Here is a 19,327-nt window from a genome sequence, read left to right on the forward strand (position 1 = left end):
GTTTCTTTTTAGGAGGGAGGAACAGTTGACCCTCCAAATGTTGCTGGACCACAACTCCCTTCAGCTCTAGCAAGCACTGCCAATGTCAATGGATGATGGCAGTTGTGGTTCAGCAACATCCAGTGGTCCAAAGGGCCCCCTCTTGACTTAAAGAGAAACTGGCTCAAAGGTTCCCCACACCTGCTTTAAGCAATGCATAGTTCTGAACCAGCTGGCCAGTGGAACATTGGCAGCTGCTTTATAATGAATCAGATCAATGGTCCATTAAGCTCAGCTTAGTCTGACTGGGAGCAGCTCCACAGGTTTTCAGGCAGCTCTACCTGGAGATGCTGAGTTGAACCTGTGATTTCTACATGCTCTGCTAAAGCAGACCCTCCAAGTATCCCTATTTTCCAGGGATGTCCTTGATTTAGAGAAGCCGTCCAGGTTTCTGATTTGATCCTGGAATGTTCCACTTTTCCTTAGGATGTTCCTATTTCATTGGAGAAATGTTGGAGAGTATGGTTATCCGACTCATGAGCCGTCTGAAGGCAATCCTGTATAGGGAAGGTTTTTTTGTGTGTTTTTTTTTAAGTTTAATGTTTTATTATGTTTTTATACATATGTTGGAAGCTGCCCACAGTGGCTGTGGAAACCCAGTTCGATGTGTCGGGTATAAATACAGTAGTATAATTATCATTATGGAATGGGACCTTCCTATTTTCATCGGAGAAATGTTGGAGGGTATGCTGAAGCTAAGCCCTGGAATAAAGGGGGACAAAAGTCTGTGTGATTAGAAGGAGAACTTTCCCACCCTGAGATGCGCCCCAAAGTTACGAGCCTCTAAATTTTAGCCTCTAAAATACAGTACCTACTGGATGACGAGGAAGGCTATCCAGGTCACAAGGCATGGTCTGCAACACTGTAGACACTACAGGTAGGTTTAAACCGCAACGTTAGCAAAAGAGAAGCATCTCTGCGTCTCTCTGGACTGGAGGAAGTAATAGCTGTCCATAGCAGCTGCACCAGTTTATTCCCACGCCCCTTCCAAGACAAAAGGGCAGCAAAGAGAGGAGTCTTATTTCACCTGAACCGTTCATTATTTTAAAGAGTTTCTAAACGTTTAAAAATAGTCCTGCCCATTTAGAGTCCGAGAGTCCCCACATTGGGGGCAGGGACGTGAAAGAAGAAACTGAGAAACTTCCTTATGACATAAGCTTTTGAACACCAAGACTCCTTTTTCAGCCCCACAGGGCTTTGTTGTTTTTGCTGCGACGCAAAATGTGGGTTTTAATTGCTGCCAGAAGCTGAGGCTGCGTCACCCATAGCAGCAGAAACATACTTTTCCCCCCTACATCTATGTCAGTCACCCTGCTCTTTACTTCTTCTAATCTTTCTCTGCAACAAGCTTTTTGCACGGCGGAACTCTTCTTCTTAATATTTGCGCTGCCACCGGAATGTTTAAAGTGTGAACCTTTAGTCAGAGAGATGGTTTTCCTAGAGAGGCTCCGAAGTGCATGCGACTAGGTTCTTGGGCGCGCGCTTCTTTTGGTTCCTCCTCTTCGGTTCTTTCTGTCTCCTGAAAGATAAAGGCAGGTGGCAAGAACAGCCCCCCCCAGACCTCCCTGAGAGCTGTTAGCCTATTCCTGAGCTAGGAGACTTTGTGGGAACAAGACGCTTTTGTCCCAAGCCCAACCTTGTTCTTGTCCACTAGCAGAGGAGGGTAGTTTTACATGTCTGGCTCTTGAGAGTTTAGAGGTGCTAAAGTTGTAATATGTGGCAGCTATCTTAGTTTTCGGTAGTGGAAGTGTCATTTTATCCTAGCTATTTTCATGTTGTTGGTTTTGTTCTTTTCTTTTTTAAAAAGTCATTTGGGTAAGGGTTGAAACGTGCTGACTGTATGTTCTGTACTCTTAATTGCAAGAAAAGGCTCGTTAAAATCAGCAAAACTTCCTAAGCTGAAGGGGGGGGGGGCTTGAAGCGAGCATAAAAAAATAAATCTAATTGATTTCCTTGCAGCCAGAAATTTGCCCAGGCTGGGACCCCAGCTCCGGATCAATCAGAGTAGTAATGTGTGCTGATGCAGCAGAATCAGGATGTTATAAATCATTTCCCATCAAATACCTCTCCTTTTCCTAGTTTTTAGTACTGGATGGAGCTTTGTGGACTCTGTGAGTCTTGAAGACCACAAAAGCTGATGGGGTTTCATAAGGGCTTCTGCTGAGAATTACATCTGATTGCTCTGATTTATGTACTATTCAGGAACCTTGAACCTGACAAGATGTAGCCATTTGTACATATGTGTGTTATTTAATTATTTATTGTGGCATAAATTCTATTATAATATCTCAAAATACAGTTTTAAATTACAGTATCATAATTTTCCTTATTAGTTTCTTAACTTGGAAGAGAAATGGATGATGAACCAGAGAGAACCAAACGGTGGGAAGGGGGTTATGAAAGAACTTGGTAAGCTTTTATATTTCTCCCCCCCTCCATTGTTTAAGAACTGTAGTCTTCTGTTATCTATATACAGTATATTATACTTTATTTTTGTTGCTTCTAGGGAAGTTCTTAAAGAAGATGAATCTGGATCATTGAAAGCCAGCATAGAGGATATTCTTTTTAAGGCCAAAAGAAAAAGGTAATTACTAATCTGCGCAATGTAGGGATGCACTATGAATGACACTTCAGAATAAATTGCATTTTGCTGCAGTCTTACAAGGAGAAGCGTGAAAAGTTTCCAGTTTAAATTCAAATCTAACTTCATTCTACTTACCGTAGGTTGTATAATGTTATAGTCAATCAGATTACAATGTGGCTCTGACATCCATCTTCACAGCATAATTAAAAACTTTTGTATCAAATATGCTCTTAGATTTCCAGTTTTTTTTAAAAAAGTAAATATGATTCATTGAATATAATCTGTTTTTCACAAGTGAGAATAGATTGTATATATTGATGCTATTATATATGAATGCTATAACAATTATCAATTAACTTTTTTTTTACACTTTGCAGAATCTTTGAGCATCATGGACAAGTTCGACTTGGGATGGTAAGTTCTCTTTTTCTACTTGGCTCTAAACTTATTTTGCTGTGAAGTTGTATATGAAATAGGGCTAGTTCATATGCTTAATAAGAGCATAGTCAACCACTTGTTTTTCCTTAGATTGCAGTTTGCTTTGGGCAGGCAGCTGAACTGTCATTCAGTAATAAGAACAAGAAGAGACCTGCTGGATCAAATCAAAGGTCCATCTTGTAAAGCATTCTGATGTCACAGTAGTTCATCCGAGGTGTATAGGAATCCCACATGAGGGATACGAGCACTCTTGCTTATGTGCCCTAGCAACTGATCCTGGAGGTCGTATATAGCCATTGTGGCTAATAGCCATTGAGAGACTTTGTCCTCCATGAAGCTGCCCAAGTTGGTGGCCATCACTACATCTTGTGGTAACAAATTGCATAGTCTGAGGATGTGCTGTGTGAAGAAGTACTTCCTTTAGTCCATTCTGAATCTCCCACTACTCAGATTCATTGGATAACTCTGGCTTCTAGTATTGTGAGAGAGGGAGAAAAACTTTCCCTACACCATACACACCTTGTAAAATTGCAGTGACATTTAACAATAATCTAGCCAGGCATAAAAAAATTTCTTCCAGTAGCACCTTGGTCTCTAAGTTTGTTATTGGTATGAGCTTTCATGTGCATGCACACTTCTTCAGATACCTGAAGAATACCTGCATGCACACAAAAGCTCATACCAATAACAAACTTAGTTGGTCTCTAAGGTGCTACTGGAAGGAATTTTTTTATTTTGTTTCGACTATGGTAGACCAACACGGCTACCTACCTGTAACTAGAACTATTTAGGCATGTTCATATGACCTTTGAGCTTCAAGCAAGCAGGTCAATAAACTTCAAATTGCATAGCAGAAATTCTAGCCATCCAAGTTCACAGAGATAATCTGAAGTCAGCCTAAACAAAAGGTAGCTCTGATTGTTTTTTGGTTGAGGGAAGTTGGATTCTGTTAAAAGCAAATAAAGTTTAAACAAGTCTTAGCTTTGCTTAAGTGCTTTCAATAAAGACTCTGGGATTCTGACTGCAGCTTACCAGCTTTTAGAGTTGGTTTTGGGATGTTATAGTAAAATGCTGGATTCTTCAGTTAGGATAAAGATGTGAGAAAAGTTCTACTTGATTATTATTTTAGGCTGTGTGCAAATTTTACATTGCATTTATTTGTGATGTTATTGGACTATTAATAAAAAAATAAAAATGTATTTTGATTACCGTACATACAATTGATTGGATTTAAACTTTTTTTTCCTGCCCCCCTCTTCCTCTTAACCAGACCGAGGATGGCTAACAAGAATCTTAAAAGCATGGGTCATGAAGCAACGGTTTAAAATTATACCAGTTTAATGTGCTTAGAGGCACATCAACAGATGAAAATGTCTCTGGGTTGCATCCAGTGATGTTGTGCTGTTAGCACAAGGCCTTGAATGGGACTGCCGGTACCTCTTCTCTCCCCATACCCCCCCCCCCAATCTGCTTCATAGGGTTGGGGGAATCCCAGAACCTATTTGTAGGGGTGAGGGAGGAGATTCCTGCACCGGTCAACTTTGTTGGATATAACCCTCTGTATCTTTTATCATTATCATTAGTCCTCTGCTTTGGTGGTTGACCAATCTGGATGTTGGGTGTAATGTATCTCAACTGAATCATTAAAAAAAAACCACCAACAACCCATGGATGTCTAAGAGAGTGTCAGGGCAGGATTGGTGGAAAATATGTGTTTCAGGGGATAAGGTAGAAGTATATAGTATGATATACTATATATATCATACTACTCAAAAGCAAATACGGACCACTCAAAAGCAAGTATGCATAGATTTTCAGTTTTCAGATATATTTCTGTAACTCCAAAAGAAGGGGCCAACAGCCCACAATTCCTGAACACCTGTGTGTGCATTTAGAATAATTTGTGAATCATATTGGCCTGATACTCTATTTTATGAATATTATATTAAAATATATTTTAATTCCCTAAAAATATCTTACCCATATGTAGATGCGTCACCTGTATGTAGTGGTTGATGGATCAAGAACAATGGAAGACCAAGATTTAAAACCTACCAGGCTAACTTGTACCCTAAAGGTATTTATTCTTGATAACTTGCATTTCTCTAAGATCATTGAAATCACTGAAAATAGATAAAATGTCAGATTGCGACAACTCAGATTCAAGTTCTTGCTCAGCTCTGAAACTCACTGGATAGCCATGGACCAAGTCCCGTTTCTAAGCATAATGTACCTTGCAGAGTGGTTTGGAGGATGAATTGGGTGTGGTTAGATACAGCAAACATCACCTAGAACCTCTTGAAGGAAAGGTGGAGGGAAGGAAACAAATGTGATAAATTATCCTTCATTTGTTTCCCTTTCTCATCTGGTGATCTCAGGGTTTCCAGGAACAGTGTCTTTCAGCCATCAAACAGGAATGTTTTCAAATTCCTCCTGAAAGTCAATAACTGTCCTAAAAATAAGGTTTAGATGGACCTTAACATCACTCTTGAAATAACATTGGTAACCACAACTTTGTTTTTTGTTAGTTGTCCTTATGCATACTTTTTAGAAAATAAGAAGCTTTTATCTTTTTTGATGACTAGGTATAAAATGACTTTTGTGATGTTCATAAAGTTGTGCAATGTAAAGTAACACTTGAGAATTAATGGCTCTAATGATATTTTTCTTTTTGTAGTTACTGGAATATTTTGTTGAAGAATATTTTGACCAAAATCCAATTAGTCAGGTATGTACACTGTGCTGGAGATGGTTGCTGCAGATTAGAAATAATCACTTCTTCGAATGTTTAGCTAAAAGCAATCTTAAGTGTGACTATTAGCATATTGGTGTGTTTAAAACATTCTAAAGACAAAATAAAAGCCATGATTTATGTTAAAATTAAATAATAAACATGTTGTACTGGGATAATTCAATTTTCTGTCAATAAAGCCCAAAGCATTTTGGCATTCTAAATGAGGGAGTTAATATCTTCATCCCTGCCTGTGCATTGGAGAATGTCTGAAGAAGGGAGCCTGCTATATGCACACAGGCTGCCACCATGATTTGGAGTTCTATGCGATCATGCTTCCAAATCACAGGGCTGTCTTCCAATGCATAGTCAGTAGGGGGCTGGACACCAGCAGGGGACTTGGCAGTCAGGCCAGTAGGTGGACTTTGCCCTCTAATCCATGTGATTAATACTAAGGTGATTTATAATGCCTGAATAGGGTTTGGTCCTGCAGCATATATAAATGACCATGCATTTGATGATTTTGCACAATACATTTTGCTTCTGTTATGTATGGGCAAGAGGAAGAAATGACACAGTGCAATGAAGCCTCTGACCACCCCTCCTTTTGCCCTTCCCCTCCCTAGGCTTTTGATTTCATCAGGCATCACCTCCCATCAAGCCTTTCTTTGTATCCACCTAGGCTAGCTAGAAACTAATTAAAAAGGTAAAGGGACCCCTGACTATTAGGTCCAGTTGTGACCGACTCTTGGGTGCAGCACTCATCTGGCTTTATTGGCCGAGGGAGCCGGCATACAGCTTCTGGGTCATGTGGCCAGCATGACTAAGCCGCTTCTGGCGAAACAGAGCAGTGCACGGAAATGCCGTTTACCTTCCCGCTGGAGCGGTACCTATTTATCTACTTGCACTTTGAGGTGCTTTCAAACTGTTAGGTTGGCAGGAGCAGGGACCGAGCAACGGGAGCTCACCCCGTCGTGGGGATTCAAACTGCCGACCTTCTGATCGGCAAGTCCTAGGCTCTGTGGTTTAACCCACAGCGCCACTCGCGTCCCAGAAACTAATTAGGAAGTGGCTAATAATAATAATATTAAAGCAGAGACTCTCAAGATTCTGAAATTTGCAGTGTCAAACTCTGTTTCTTCATCACGATTATGGAATAAAAGCTGCTGTAAATATAGTAGAAGGAATTATATAGATTACCAGAAACTGCATAAACATTTCCGCCCACAGATTTCATATTTATAGCTCTTGGTCAAACTTATCCCCAGCTGTTGATCTCATGGGGTAAGTGGAAGTAGCAATGGCTTCCATAATTCAAAGGCAGGTGGAAATGAAACTATCCAGCTCTGCCATGTCGAATTCCCTGCAGCGTTGCTCATTACATGTTTTGATGGGAAGCTGCAGGAGTGCAAGGTGGCACTTGTTCCTCTTTGCATCTCAAGTAACTCTTGTTACTATAAGCTCTGCAAATGATTCTTGGCTCTCTGCTGCCACCTCTGTACGTTGGAAAACATGGTTGGGCTCAAGGAGACTTCATTACTCTGTGACTCTGTTAATAGCAGACATCTTTCTGGCAGGTTGGCATTATTGTGACTAAGGGCAAAAGAGCTGAAAAACTTACTGAGCTTTCAGGTATGAACAAATTATTTATTTCATACTAAGAAGAGATTCGTTATTATGGCCCTGTCATTTTTTTTAAAAAAGCAAAAAGGATAATATTTTCTATATTTCTACCTCGTTCGGCCATTCTTTCTATTAAACATGATACAGACATCTGACTTTGACCCAGTGTGAACTTTAAAAATACATTGGAAATTTAAGGATAGTTGCTGGAGGGAAGTAGCAAGTTTAAAGAGAATGTTCCCTATAATGTTTCTACCTTAGACTATGTACAAATGAAATTTTACTTGAGGGCAACTCTGTAAATTCATTCACTGTGTGATGTTTAAATTAAGTTTTCTCCAGGATGGTATTGACCTTAAGTGTATGTATGTGGTGGGGACGGCGACAGGTTTGGTTTTGCAAATTTGATTCAGCAGCCAGATGTGCCCAGTGCTGATTGGCTGTCACATGTCCCCAAAGCAAGCTTTTAATTTCTAAAATTTTAAATAAAGCATTGAACCAGCGTTTTAGTTGTGTATATGTACACCCCCCCCAAAGAAACCAGTGCAATGAAGATTAAGCATTCTCAGTCCCAGAATGTTGACAATCAGTTGGAAAAGAAAATGGGGTGGAGGAAATGAAATGGTTTTCTGGAGAAGTGGATGGTTGACTGGCTGGCTGGCTGGAGCTGTGAACAGGATCACTCTTATCACTCTAGACCAGACTTTATCAGCCTTGGGTCCCTCAATTTTGTTGGACTACAAATCCCATCATCCCTAGCTAGCAGGACTAGTGGTCAGGGATGATGGAAGTTGTAGTCCAACAACATCTGGGTTCCCAAGGTTGACAAAGGCTGCTCTAGATTGCAGCATTTTGTTGCAGGCCCCATTTCTTAGGCGTAATGGACACTGAACAAAGATGAAGCAGGGCTTGAATGAGGGAAACTAGTTGATTGGATGGTTAGAGGACCCTCTTGGGGCAAAGGAGAAGGAGTGCATGAAAAATACTTGTTTTGAGCTTTCATGTGATAATGAAAGGTGGTCTTGGGGTGCCTGGAGACTTGATGAGCATTGTTGGTATACCTGTAGTCTTGGTTCAGCTATAATGCCAGACAATGGGTTGATATTGCATGAATGTGTGTCAGTTTACTTCCTTTGTGTTTTCCTTCCTTCCTGCTAATAAAAGCAGTGTTTTATGTCAGAATAGTTGTTTTTTTGTTTTTTAATTCAGCTATTTCCTGATGTTTGATAATGAGTGATTTTCCTCATAGGGAATCCAAGAAAACACACAGCTGCTTTGAAAAAAGCTGTAGATATGTCTTGTCTAGGAGAGCCATCTTTATATAATGCCTTAAATTTGGCTGCACAAACATTAAAGTAAGTATATATAGTCTACTGTAGTGTGCTTTTTTTTGTTTAGCAACCATGGAGATCAATCTGACTATAATCATAGGGAGAGTGATTTATTAATCAAGTATCCCTTTTCAGCATTCATTAATCTGCTTCAGCAAAAACAGCCAAGTTTTGTGGCCCCTTAAAGATTAGTATATTTATTATGGTATAAACTTTCATGCACTTCATCAGACATATGGAATGTTTTTACTCATGGTTTGGGGAGAGGCAGAGTGTAAACTAGGTTAGAAGGAAATAAAATGCAATAAAACAGTCTGACAATTGTGTTAAAGTTTAAATGTATGTAAAATAATTACAGTGACCATTCCCAGAGCAGTGTTGATGATACCGTAAACATCGTAGCATTGGTTAGCTAATTAAGACCTATATTGGGATAAGAACCTGTTCTGTATTCAGGCCACAGGTGATAGAATCAAATTTCTTGATAAGTAGTTTCATACTAGAATTTCCTGTTTGAAGTTCTTTTATCCAGTAATAGAATATTTTGTTCAAGAACTAGATTGTTCCTCTTTGTCAAGTTTGGGGAATCTTTTTGCAAGAGTCCTGGGTAAACTTCCAGGGACTGCATATTGGGAACAAAACTGCATACACTGCCCCCATTCACATGTACCCATCCATTTAAATTATCTCCCCATTCACACACATCCATACAAACCCAATTCTCACACAGCCATTTAAACAGTCACTTACGTTATCTCTCCACCTTTTCTCTCTTCTCTTTTCCTCCCTTCACTGTCCCTCCTCAGTGTGGCACTTAGGCTTAGATTTTTTTTTGGGGGGGGGGTTGTGCATAGGGTGAGGGGAATGTTAGCTTCCTCCCCGTGCAGTAAGTAGTCACAGGGAAAAGGATGGTTCCATTTGTCCAAGTGGGACCCCTTTCCTAAGACCAAGGGCTAATTAGTAATTACATGGTGAATGGCACTGAAGAGGGCAGGCTGTGGTCCAGATTCAAAGACCTAGCCAGAGATTGCCCACTCTGGCTCTTGGACATTTGAAGGTGCTGCAGCAACTCAAAGCAAACTGCAGAATTATCCTGGAGATTAGTACGTGCTAAGTTACAGTGGTAAATGTTTAAAGCCCATATGTCCAACACTGATTCCCCTCCCCTATTTCTTACTTTGCTTTCAACAGCCTTGGCTGAACCATCAAACTACTTAGTGAGCATAAATGCACCTACTTACGCTGTGTGTATATGCAACATCTTCTCTGCACCAATTCATAACAAGTCTCATTGCTGTCAGAGTGTAAAATAATTTTCTCACGTAATTTATATAGAAATGGGTCTCTGTCTTGCGCTTGATTGTTTTGGCACTTGTTTTTGTTTGTCACAAACATAAAAGAGTGTTTTATTCTCTCTAGGCATATGCCAGGGCATACAAGCAGAGAAGTCTTAGTAATATTCAGCAGTCTGACAACATGTGATCCTTCCAATATTTATGATCTAATTAAGGTATACAAGTTTTTCTTTTTTCTTCTTCTGTTAAAACAATCCAGAATGAATGCTGGACTTTCTTGACATTTGGGAATATGCAGAGATACTTAACATGCTTGAAACAAATATTTGGCACAGAATCCTGAAAGCTTTGTGCATTTTATAGGGTTTTTTTTTAGATCTCTTATTGCATGTGTTTTCTCTTTTTTTATTTCGAAGAGTTTAAAGGCAGTTAAGATCAGAGTGTCTATTATTGGTCTTTCTGCTGAAGTTCGAGTTTGCACTGTACTTGCCCGGGAAACTGGTGGTATGTATATATTTGAGTGTGTGTGTGTGTGTGTGAGTGAATGAGAGAACCATGAACTAAATTGAAAAAGCCCTGAAGGCCTGCATTTTCAGTTGGCCTTCTAGCTGTGATGTTTATAATTTGGATGATGGTCTGACTGTAGTTTTGAACTGTAGTTTTTAGCTTTTAAAAATATCTATCAGGTTTTTTAAATCTTTCTTTGGTTTTGATTGTTAGCTGCTTTTGACTGGCATTTGCCCCAAAGAGCTGTCTGGAATAAATAAAATAAAAACTGCTCATATCTAACATATTTTGATGACAAATCACTAAAAGCTGATGCTAAAAATTCATAAATAGTTAATCTTTGCAAAGTCAGTCAGCGTTATCTAGGCTTATCTAAATGACTTTTCACTTCAAAACCTTTTTATCTCTTTGCGCTGTGATGGAATTAGTGCAAAACTTTTCATTTGCTGTTAAACCATTGCAGCCTTTCCTCTGACATACTCTCAAAAAGCCTCACAATTAGATCCACAAGGTAGTAGATGACATGTATTTTTACTTGCCCATCTGCCCACATATACCTGTGTCAGGTTTGGCCTAAAAGGGGGGGAAGAGAACTAATTGGTTTTGCAGGGCTTCTTTCCTTCGTCACTTGTTGACAATTCTTACTCACCACTGGCAACCAGATGAGCAACTGTTGAGATGCCTGCTCTCAGTTAATTAAATTTTTATTTTGTTTCCTTTTGTGACAGGGACCTATCATGTCATTTTAGATGAAAGCCATTATAGGGAACTTCTGATGCACCACGTCAGTCCACCACCAGCTAGTTCAAGTTCTGAAAGTTCGCTTATTCGAATGGGTAAGAAATCGTCCTTTAATATTTTGGTATACTGGTATTGAACACACAGAATAGTTTACTCTAAATCCAGAGGCAAGCAATTAGGATAATGCTAAAGACCACCTATCCTGAGCTGGCGATTTCACTGTTATATTGTGGTTGCAAGTAATTGGCATAGTTTATTTCCTGCCATACTAGGTAATATTTCACTTGTATTTTGCAGATATTTTAGACCTGTGGTTCTCAAACTTTGGGCTGCACTGTCAGAACAAAAATTTGCTTGTGCCACACTGCATTTTTTATTGATAAGAAATGCATTGGAAAACAAAAAGAAGTAACTCCTATCAGTGCTTGATTTATAACATAGAGCACAACTACCTTATAATACAGTGGTACCTCGGAAGTCGAACGGAATCCGTTCTGGAAGTCCATTCAACTTCCAAAACGTTCGGAAACCAAGGTGCGGCTTCCGATTGGCTGCAGAAAGATCCTGCAGCCAATCGGAAGTTGTGTCGGCTGTTCGGGTTCCAAAGAACATTCCCAAACTGGAACACTCACTTCCTGGTTTGTGGCGTTTGGGAGCCAAAACGTTCGAGAACTAAGCTGTTCGAAAACCAAGGTACAACTGTATTAGGTCTAATTTGAGACAAACTCTCGTCTCATCAAAAACAAAGAAGCCTTTCCATTTTCTGATCTTTCATATTTGTCAGAGTTGGAAATCCTTGTAATATGTTGTAGAGAACTGTAGAAATATGTTGTAGAGAACTGTAGAAGAATAGCCAATACTCCTGAAGAGAGGTGTGGATACTGTTTCCAGTTGTATATCCATACCGCACTGAAAGGTTTAAATTTTTTTTTATTATCCTTGAATCTTTCCCTCACAATAGCCATCCTCTCCTGCCACACCAGTGCGCAATGCCACACTCTTTGAGAACCACTGCTTTAGACAATTATTGTTTATTAACTACAGGTTATTACCATTTTCAGTTATCTGTAACATACATTTTGCCCTGTCTACCTAGTGATGGCATGGTCCAGGCCGACCACACAGAGATTTGTGTGTCAGTACGGTAAAGTGGCTTATATTGGGATGTAAATCAATGCACACTAAGATTCTCCTCTTAAATGAGGACCACAATACATATAAAGTGACTCAAAACTATGACTGTTCTTTTCCGCTAGGCTTTCCTCAGCACACCATTGCATCTTTGACTGATCAGGACGCAAAGCCATCTTTTAGCATGGCGTAAGTAATGGGTTGCTTTATTTAGACACGGCATGGACTGCGGTTTAAAAGTCTGAATGAGTACATTGAGCAGCCAGCATTTTATCTGAAATTGCTTCTTCAATAGCTCCAGTAGTGTAAGGGAAAACATCATTTTAATAGCAGCTCATAGTCTCTTTCAGCATTCAGAAATAATTTGGTGGAAACATCCAAGGCAGGTTTCGCTGTGTAGCTGTTCTTCTCCATATGTCTAGATTTTGGTCTTCAGTTTTGTTTAACTAAAACTAGGTTTTGCTCATTGTAAATTTTATTATTGTTAGAATTTCAGTTGAACCGACCTTCTGTATGAAAGGGAACTCTTAAGGACACGTTGTCTGTATGGGTCTTCCCAGATGGATTTATGGCACAACAAATGCAGAGTTCTTTTGCCATAGAAGGAGATCTCAATGTCTTTCCATTGCAGAACAGCCACCTTTTCTTCTGTGATATTATAATGGACTCAAGTGACTTACTGGGAGGGGAGGGGAAAGGCAGCAGTGAGGATGGTGTGGTACAAATGCACCAGTGGGAGCAGCGGATTGGCTCTTCCCATGCCTTGAACCATGCTGGCCTCTCCCCTCCCCCTCTCAGTAAACAGCACTGATTCTAGTGATGAAGCACCCCTGCTGGAAAATGCAACTCTTCTTCAAGTGCTTGACAAAGCGTTGCGATTTCTTTAGCCATACTGGCTTCTCCAAGAACTTAAACCATAAACTTTGAGGCCTAATGCCATTTCTCACCGTTACAATCCTTTTCAATTTGTTCAAAACGTTTCTGTGCAACATTGTCAGGGTGGGGGAAGTTGTTGGGATACTGCCAGGGAGACATCAGCCATCAAGACCCCACGTCGATTCCGGACGATCCATCGATCTCCCGTAGACACGCAGTATCATTCAATTAGCGACACGAGCTCCAGAAATAGCTTGCCACATTCCAGAGCTGGTGCACACTCTATCAGCAGATAATGCACAGCGAAAGATGCACGCAGGAGAGCATTATTTACAACTTTATTCAGCGTTGGTCAGAACAAAGAAAACATGACTGCCTGCCTCAATGTCTCAGGCACAGAGAGAGAAACGAAAGCAAAGACACAACAGAAACATCCTGTGAACAGGAAATACGCAGGCTGTGACACAAACATCCTGCTCCCTTTTAAGGTGGAATGGAAATATCCTAACAGAAATGTTATTCTTTTACAGGCAGCTAGAAAACAGCAATGATCCAGGTCTTACCCTGGGAGGATATTTCTGCCCCCAATGTAGAGCCAAATACTGTGAGCTTCCTGTGGAGTGCAAAGTTTGTGGTGAGTATTTAAGTGTATTTATCTTTGTCTATTATAATAGGGTGTGTGTGTGGGTGGGTGTGTGCGCCAACCCCCAACTGGGAAAACAGAAAAGTAAGCCACCAGCCTTGACTCTTGCTGCATCCACTGTGATTTAGCCACACACTTCACAATTGTGCATGCTATTCAGTTTCAGTGTGTGAGGCAATTATGACATTCCCGGTACTCAATTTCTTTTCTGGGGTGAAAGGTGGTGAGTTTCCCCAATATTTAGCTTCTAAACGAAATGTTGCCACAGATCAGGCCTGTGTAAAAGTCATATCCTTTCATCTAGAAACCCTTCACCTTAGTCACAGATAGAGGGTTGGTTGTGGTCTCTTGATCATGAATTAAGTATCATTTGTACATACCAAAAGCACTCCTTTACTCTGTTCATATCTTCCAAGCATTCAGAAGTGACATCCAGAACTAAACCTTGGTCATTTACAGTTACATGGTGAAGAGCATAATTTGCATACTTTTTACATCCGTAAGGCTGTATATGTTAAACAAGTTTTATGAGGGGAGCAGAAGTTTGAAATACTAATAAGAGGGTTAATAAGTTAAAGCTACGTTTTAAAAAGGATAATTGAGAATTGTTTTTCAGAAACCCTTTATAAATACGCCGATAATGTTTTGTAGGTCTTACACTAGTATCTGCACCCCATCTGGCTCGATCTTACCATCACCTATTTCCTTTGGATGCCTTTCAGGAAGTCCCACTGGAACAGTATATAGGAGAACGGTGTGTAAAAGATGTCTGGTATAACCAGTCTGAATACTAGGGGTTAATGTTTCCAGCATGTGATGGGTTGATAGCTTTATCTCTGCCTACAGACCACAACACCATGGTGAACACATAGTAACAATGGTACATTTGCAGGGGGTTTCTTTCCCACCAAAGGGTGAAATATCTTTTCATAATTCCCATTTCTGCTGTTTCCAAGAATGGCTCTGGAGCTTGCGGCTACTGAAACAGAGCAAGGATTATCACCTTTTTGGGCTTGACTACTATTTCCTTCTAAATAGCCATTACTTCCTGTTGATCCTACCACTGTTCTAGTTCCTTTAAAAAGATGGCAGGGTAATGTTTTGCTTGGAATAAGAACAAATTGTGATACAACATCTCCCCCCCCCCCCCCCAGTTTTGTGTCAATCAACTCATCATCAATCATTCATTTTGGAAACAGGTTTTTGTTTCGGATATAAGTGTTCATTATTATGAGCAAATTGGGGACTGTGATTGTATGGTGGTAAACTGACACTTCTGTTCTTCTTTCTTGAGTGACCAGAGAGGCAATATTCTCATACAGTAATTTGTGTTACTAATTGGAATATTTTCAGATAAAGAACTTCAGCTCTTTACAGTTATAGCTTCTGTCATTTCACAGGGTCCAATATTTTATGCCACAATATCATTAATATAATCATGCAGTTTTTGTGTTGACACAAGTGAAAGTAGGAACATGTGAGGGATCTTTTTTGCTAGACACAGGTTATCCCTGTTTTGGCTGGACTATTGGACATTTCTCTGTGCATCGTTAAGTCCCAATTAAAAGTAACACTTAGACAGGCAGGGGTTACGTTCTGGGGATAACGCATAAAGCCAAAATTGCATATGGTCAAAACACATTGGGTTCAGTGACAGGTGGCATTGCCAAAGTCTTTTATCCCCACTCGCCCCCTTTCCGCCCACTTTCAGAAAAATGATATTTTGGGGGGCCAAGCATGTAAAGCTGATTGCATGCAAATTAAATTGCATAAATTGCAAGGTACCTGTAACAGCTGCAACACATTTCTGGCATTCGATTTAACTGGTTCTGATCCTATATTCTGTTATTAAAGTAATAGTTGCTTTATAAACACAACAGTAGCAGCACTGTTACTGTTTATTTAAGCCCTATGCATGCACATGACACTTTACAAAACACAGGAAACAGGTCCCTACCTCAGAGGGTTTATACTCTGTAAGGCAACAAAGGGGAGACAACAAAGGGAGTGGAGTGGAAGCAGGAATAAATAGAGAAAGAATATGCATTATTTCTGTTATATATACTTAAGGCAAGGGTGCGGAACTTCTGGCCCTTGGGTGAATGTTGGCTCACTAGGTCATTTGCCCCAAACCATGTCTATGTGTCCATCAGTTGACATCGTGGGGTGTATTGGGTGCTAATTCTCCACTGTATTTCCTGGGGGGAATGTGCTGATGAAGCACACCCCTCTCCTTACTGTTGTGGATCAGCTTGGACGGGTGGGTGAGATTGTCCACCTACCAGTTGCCTTACGTCATCATGATGTAAGATGATTGACAGGTGGGTGGTCCCTGCCCACTTGTCAAAGTTGGTGGTTGGGGTGTAGGAGGCCCAAAATGTTCTCCACCCATAATGTAAGGCATGAGAAGTAGAGGTTTAACATGAAGTATGTATTAATTAGTCTCTCTAAAATCTCTTCGTAAATATTCTTTTTAAACAGCTATTGCCAAGGATGCCAAGGAGAAATTACAGATCAGCATGTAAGTCTTCAGTGTTCAACCTGTAAATTACATTATATTTGCTTGCTTTCCATGCAAGTAATGCTTTTTGTCCACATCCTTCTCTTCCCCCTAAAAAAATTTGTTATTGAATGTTTAATACTTAATACAATGTAAACAAAGATCATAACTTTTACATCAGAGAGATCAGAAATATTTAGTAATGTTTAGGATGGTCTCTTTGCAGGCTATAAAAATGTGTCTCTGCTAGTTGATACATCAAGGCTCTTTCCTGATATATAAAAGAAGTTTTGCTAATATGGTAACATTCAAATTAAAAGCAAAGTGGTGCATTGGTTAAAATATCAATGATTGATCAACCAAGATTTTTATTGAGTGGTAGCGATGTAAGTCTGTGCTATACCAACCTTCCCATGAACGCCAGGTCAGTTCTCAATAAAACAACCCTCATCTGTCACCTAATCATAGCTGAGGTGTCTGACCTGGTATATATTTCCAAGGCCTGTGTGAGCAAGCTGGGCAGGCCAGACCTGACCCAACTTTGTCCAGTTGATGCCACACCAACATAGATTGGTGAAAGGGTTCCTTTGTGCATCACACACCTGTCTGTGCAACTGTGGCTCTCTCCAGCAAACCAATCCACCTGAAAACTGGGTTTGAGGGTTTGTTCCTGGTGTTTGGGCAGGGATAAAGCAGGGATTTTGTTGGTGAACCCAACATTTTGTTGGTGAAGCCTATCCCTGCTACCCAGCATCAGCTGGCAAAGGGGGTGGGCTTCAATATTCACAGTGATGCTACCTTGTCAAGACTAGTTCAGCGCATTGGAATATTCCAACCGCCATGATGTGCTGTGCTGCAAAATGTAGTCCATATTATTAAATGAAGTAAAACATTTTAGTGTGTTTTACTTCGTGCCTGAAAGCTCTGAGTGGCTAACAAAACAAACAAAAACACAAACAGAAGGGCAACATAAAATAATATGCATTAATTATGATCATAGCAGATAAATCCATGTTAGGTGTTCAGTACACGAGGCAATAGTTGCAAAAAATAATTCTAGTATCTGTTGTAATGTAACCTTTTAAATTTCAATTCTTTCTTTTTTGTAGGTCTATATATGTAAAGTCTGCCAGAGTGCGTTTTGTGTAGAATGTGACCTTTTTGCTCATGATACTCTGCACTGCTGTCCGGGTTGCATTCACAAGCATCCTGCCCCTCCCTGTGTGTGATGCTACCCAATGATCAACAATGCTGGATGCTTTTCTGTGAGTAAAAAATTCAACTTGACTGTTCAGTGAAGGTCTTCAGCAAAAGAGCTTAAGATGAGGAAGAGCACCTTGCTGAATGCTTATGTAAATATTACTATTTTCACACCCAGTTTGAATATACATGTGTGTACAGCTATTTGTATGTGGAACTAGTTATTGACACTTTTTCTTCTTCTGAAATAATCTGAATAGTGTGCAAGTTTGTACCTCTGAAACTTGAAATGGATATGTGTCCTAAATTAATGGCCCTTGCTTTCATTTTAAATAATAATCAGCACAATAGGCTACAAGCCACAAAGCACAGTCATGGAGAAGCAAGTTTAATGTAAGTCATTAGGATTTAAAATCTAGGGTGCAAAATCCCTGGTGCGATGGTCACTCTAGACCATCTCATGATAAGAGCTGCTTCTCTGTGTTGGCAAAGGTGATGTCAGGCAGTATCTGTTTCAGTAAACAGTGTTAGTGTGCTGTGTGTTTTGTTTTTACTATAATGATTACAGATGGAAGAGTCTTTTTAAGTTCAATTGCACTTCAGCTTCTACAGGCAAGAGATAGAACTGTACCACACAAAGTTAAAAGAAAAAGAAAAAGGTAAAGTCCAGTCAAAGGCGACTATGGGGTGCAGTCTTCAGTAGAAGAAATCTATAAAGCACCTTCTAATGAAAAGATGGTAGAGGGAAGTGCTATGATCTAAATCAGTAGGACTATGAAATGAATTTTTAAAAACTTCTCTTAGATGCATCCTTTAAGAAGAAATCAGGCACATGACCATGGACCAAAGGAATGGCTGAGAGACCTCTGTTGCCTTGCTGCCATGGGGTTTTGAAAGGGAGAACTTAACTTTCACATATGTCAGATCCCTGACTTTTGTGTTCCACTTACTCCATTAGGTGTATACTCCCTTCTTTCTTTTCAGTATGGTTCTGGCAAACTGCTGCTCTCACTCTCTAAGCTCTGGGTAGTTAGGGACTCTTTCACTCTTCAAAACTAAGGTGGGTGACCATATTAAATTGTATTTGCAGCCTGCATAGTTGTAACATCGTTTTCTAAAGCACTTGTACTGCTCATCTTTCATTTCTGAATAATAAACCAATTGTTTCTACTTTATGTTGTGGCAGGCCCTTTATTAGGCATACATGTATACATGCTTATTTAATAAACTCATGTTCTGACTCCACACAAGTTTCCATTCCTCTCAGGGTATATGTTGGGTTCACATATGCAGTGGACATGCCTGTGGCTTTAGCCATACTCCTTGTAACAACCTGCAACTCCAGTAGCAAAGCTGGATCTCAGAGGCCACACGAGACTGAACCTGCTCCTACAGGGAAAGTGCAACCTCATTTAGAGCAGGCAACTTTGTGACTTTCTCCCACAGAGCCCTCATCTTGCCAGGTTTCAGACTCCGCTTATTAGTTCACATCCAGCCCACCACTACATCTAGACACCAGTCCAGGAACTTCTCAAGCATTCCCAATTCTGAGTTTACATAGAAACCGAGTTGGTTATCATCAGTGTACTGGTGACACCTCCCTCCAAATCTCATTACCTCTCCCGGCTGCTTCACATAGGTGTTAAATAGCACTGGAGACAGTACGGCATCTTGCCACAACCTGTAGT

At 40.1% G+C, this 19,327-nt stretch overlaps 1 protein-coding gene across 4 annotated transcripts; it reads left to right on the plus strand.

The window, feature by feature from the left end:
• The first annotated feature begins 1,442 nt into the window (after positions 1 to 1,442).
• GTF2H2 (general transcription factor IIH subunit 2) lies at positions 1,443 to 18,814 on the plus strand. 4 transcript variants are annotated; one of them, XM_079995741.1, is made up of 16 exons: positions 1,443 to 1,571; positions 2,373 to 2,448; positions 2,546 to 2,623; positions 3,001 to 3,037; positions 5,052 to 5,138; positions 5,739 to 5,789; positions 7,370 to 7,424; positions 8,665 to 8,770; positions 10,166 to 10,256; positions 10,458 to 10,545; positions 11,277 to 11,384; positions 12,546 to 12,609; positions 13,827 to 13,930; positions 14,591 to 14,693; positions 16,421 to 16,460; positions 17,549 to 18,814. In XM_079995741.1, the coding sequence occupies exons 2-16, from the start codon at positions 2,393 to 2,395 to the stop codon at positions 17,666 to 17,668; spliced, it is 1,188 nt and encodes a 395-aa protein (XP_079851867.1). In that variant the 5' UTR covers positions 1,443 to 1,571; positions 2,373 to 2,392; the 3' UTR covers positions 17,669 to 18,814. The 4 variants fall into 4 exon arrangements, with proteins under 4 accessions (XP_079851867.1, XP_079851868.1, XP_079851869.1 ...); XM_079995742.1 differs by having other exon boundaries at positions 1,564 to 1,702; XM_079995743.1 differs by lacking the exon at positions 1,443 to 1,571 and adding an exon at positions 1,578 to 1,737.
• The last annotated feature ends 513 nt before the right edge of the window (positions 18,815 to 19,327 follow it).

This window comes from Podarcis cretensis, assembly GCF_951804945.1.
Source record: "Podarcis cretensis genome assembly, chromosome: 11".
NCBI classification, from domain to species: domain Eukaryota; kingdom Metazoa; phylum Chordata; class Lepidosauria; order Squamata; family Lacertidae; genus Podarcis; species Podarcis cretensis.

Excerpts from the sequence above, each read along its gene's own strand:
- GTF2H2 (XM_079995741.1), top strand. The coding sequence starts at position 2,393 with ATGGATGATGAACCAGAGAGAACCAAACGGTGGGAAGGGGGTTATGAA. Across the intron at positions 2,449-2,545 it reads GGGGGTTATGAAAGAACTTG|GGAAGTTCTTAAAGAAGATG; the intron begins GTAAGCTTTTAT and ends TGTTGCTTCTAG. Across the intron at positions 7,425-8,664 it reads AAAACTTACTGAGCTTTCAG|GGAATCCAAGAAAACACACA; the intron begins GTATGAACAAAT and ends TTTTCCTCATAG.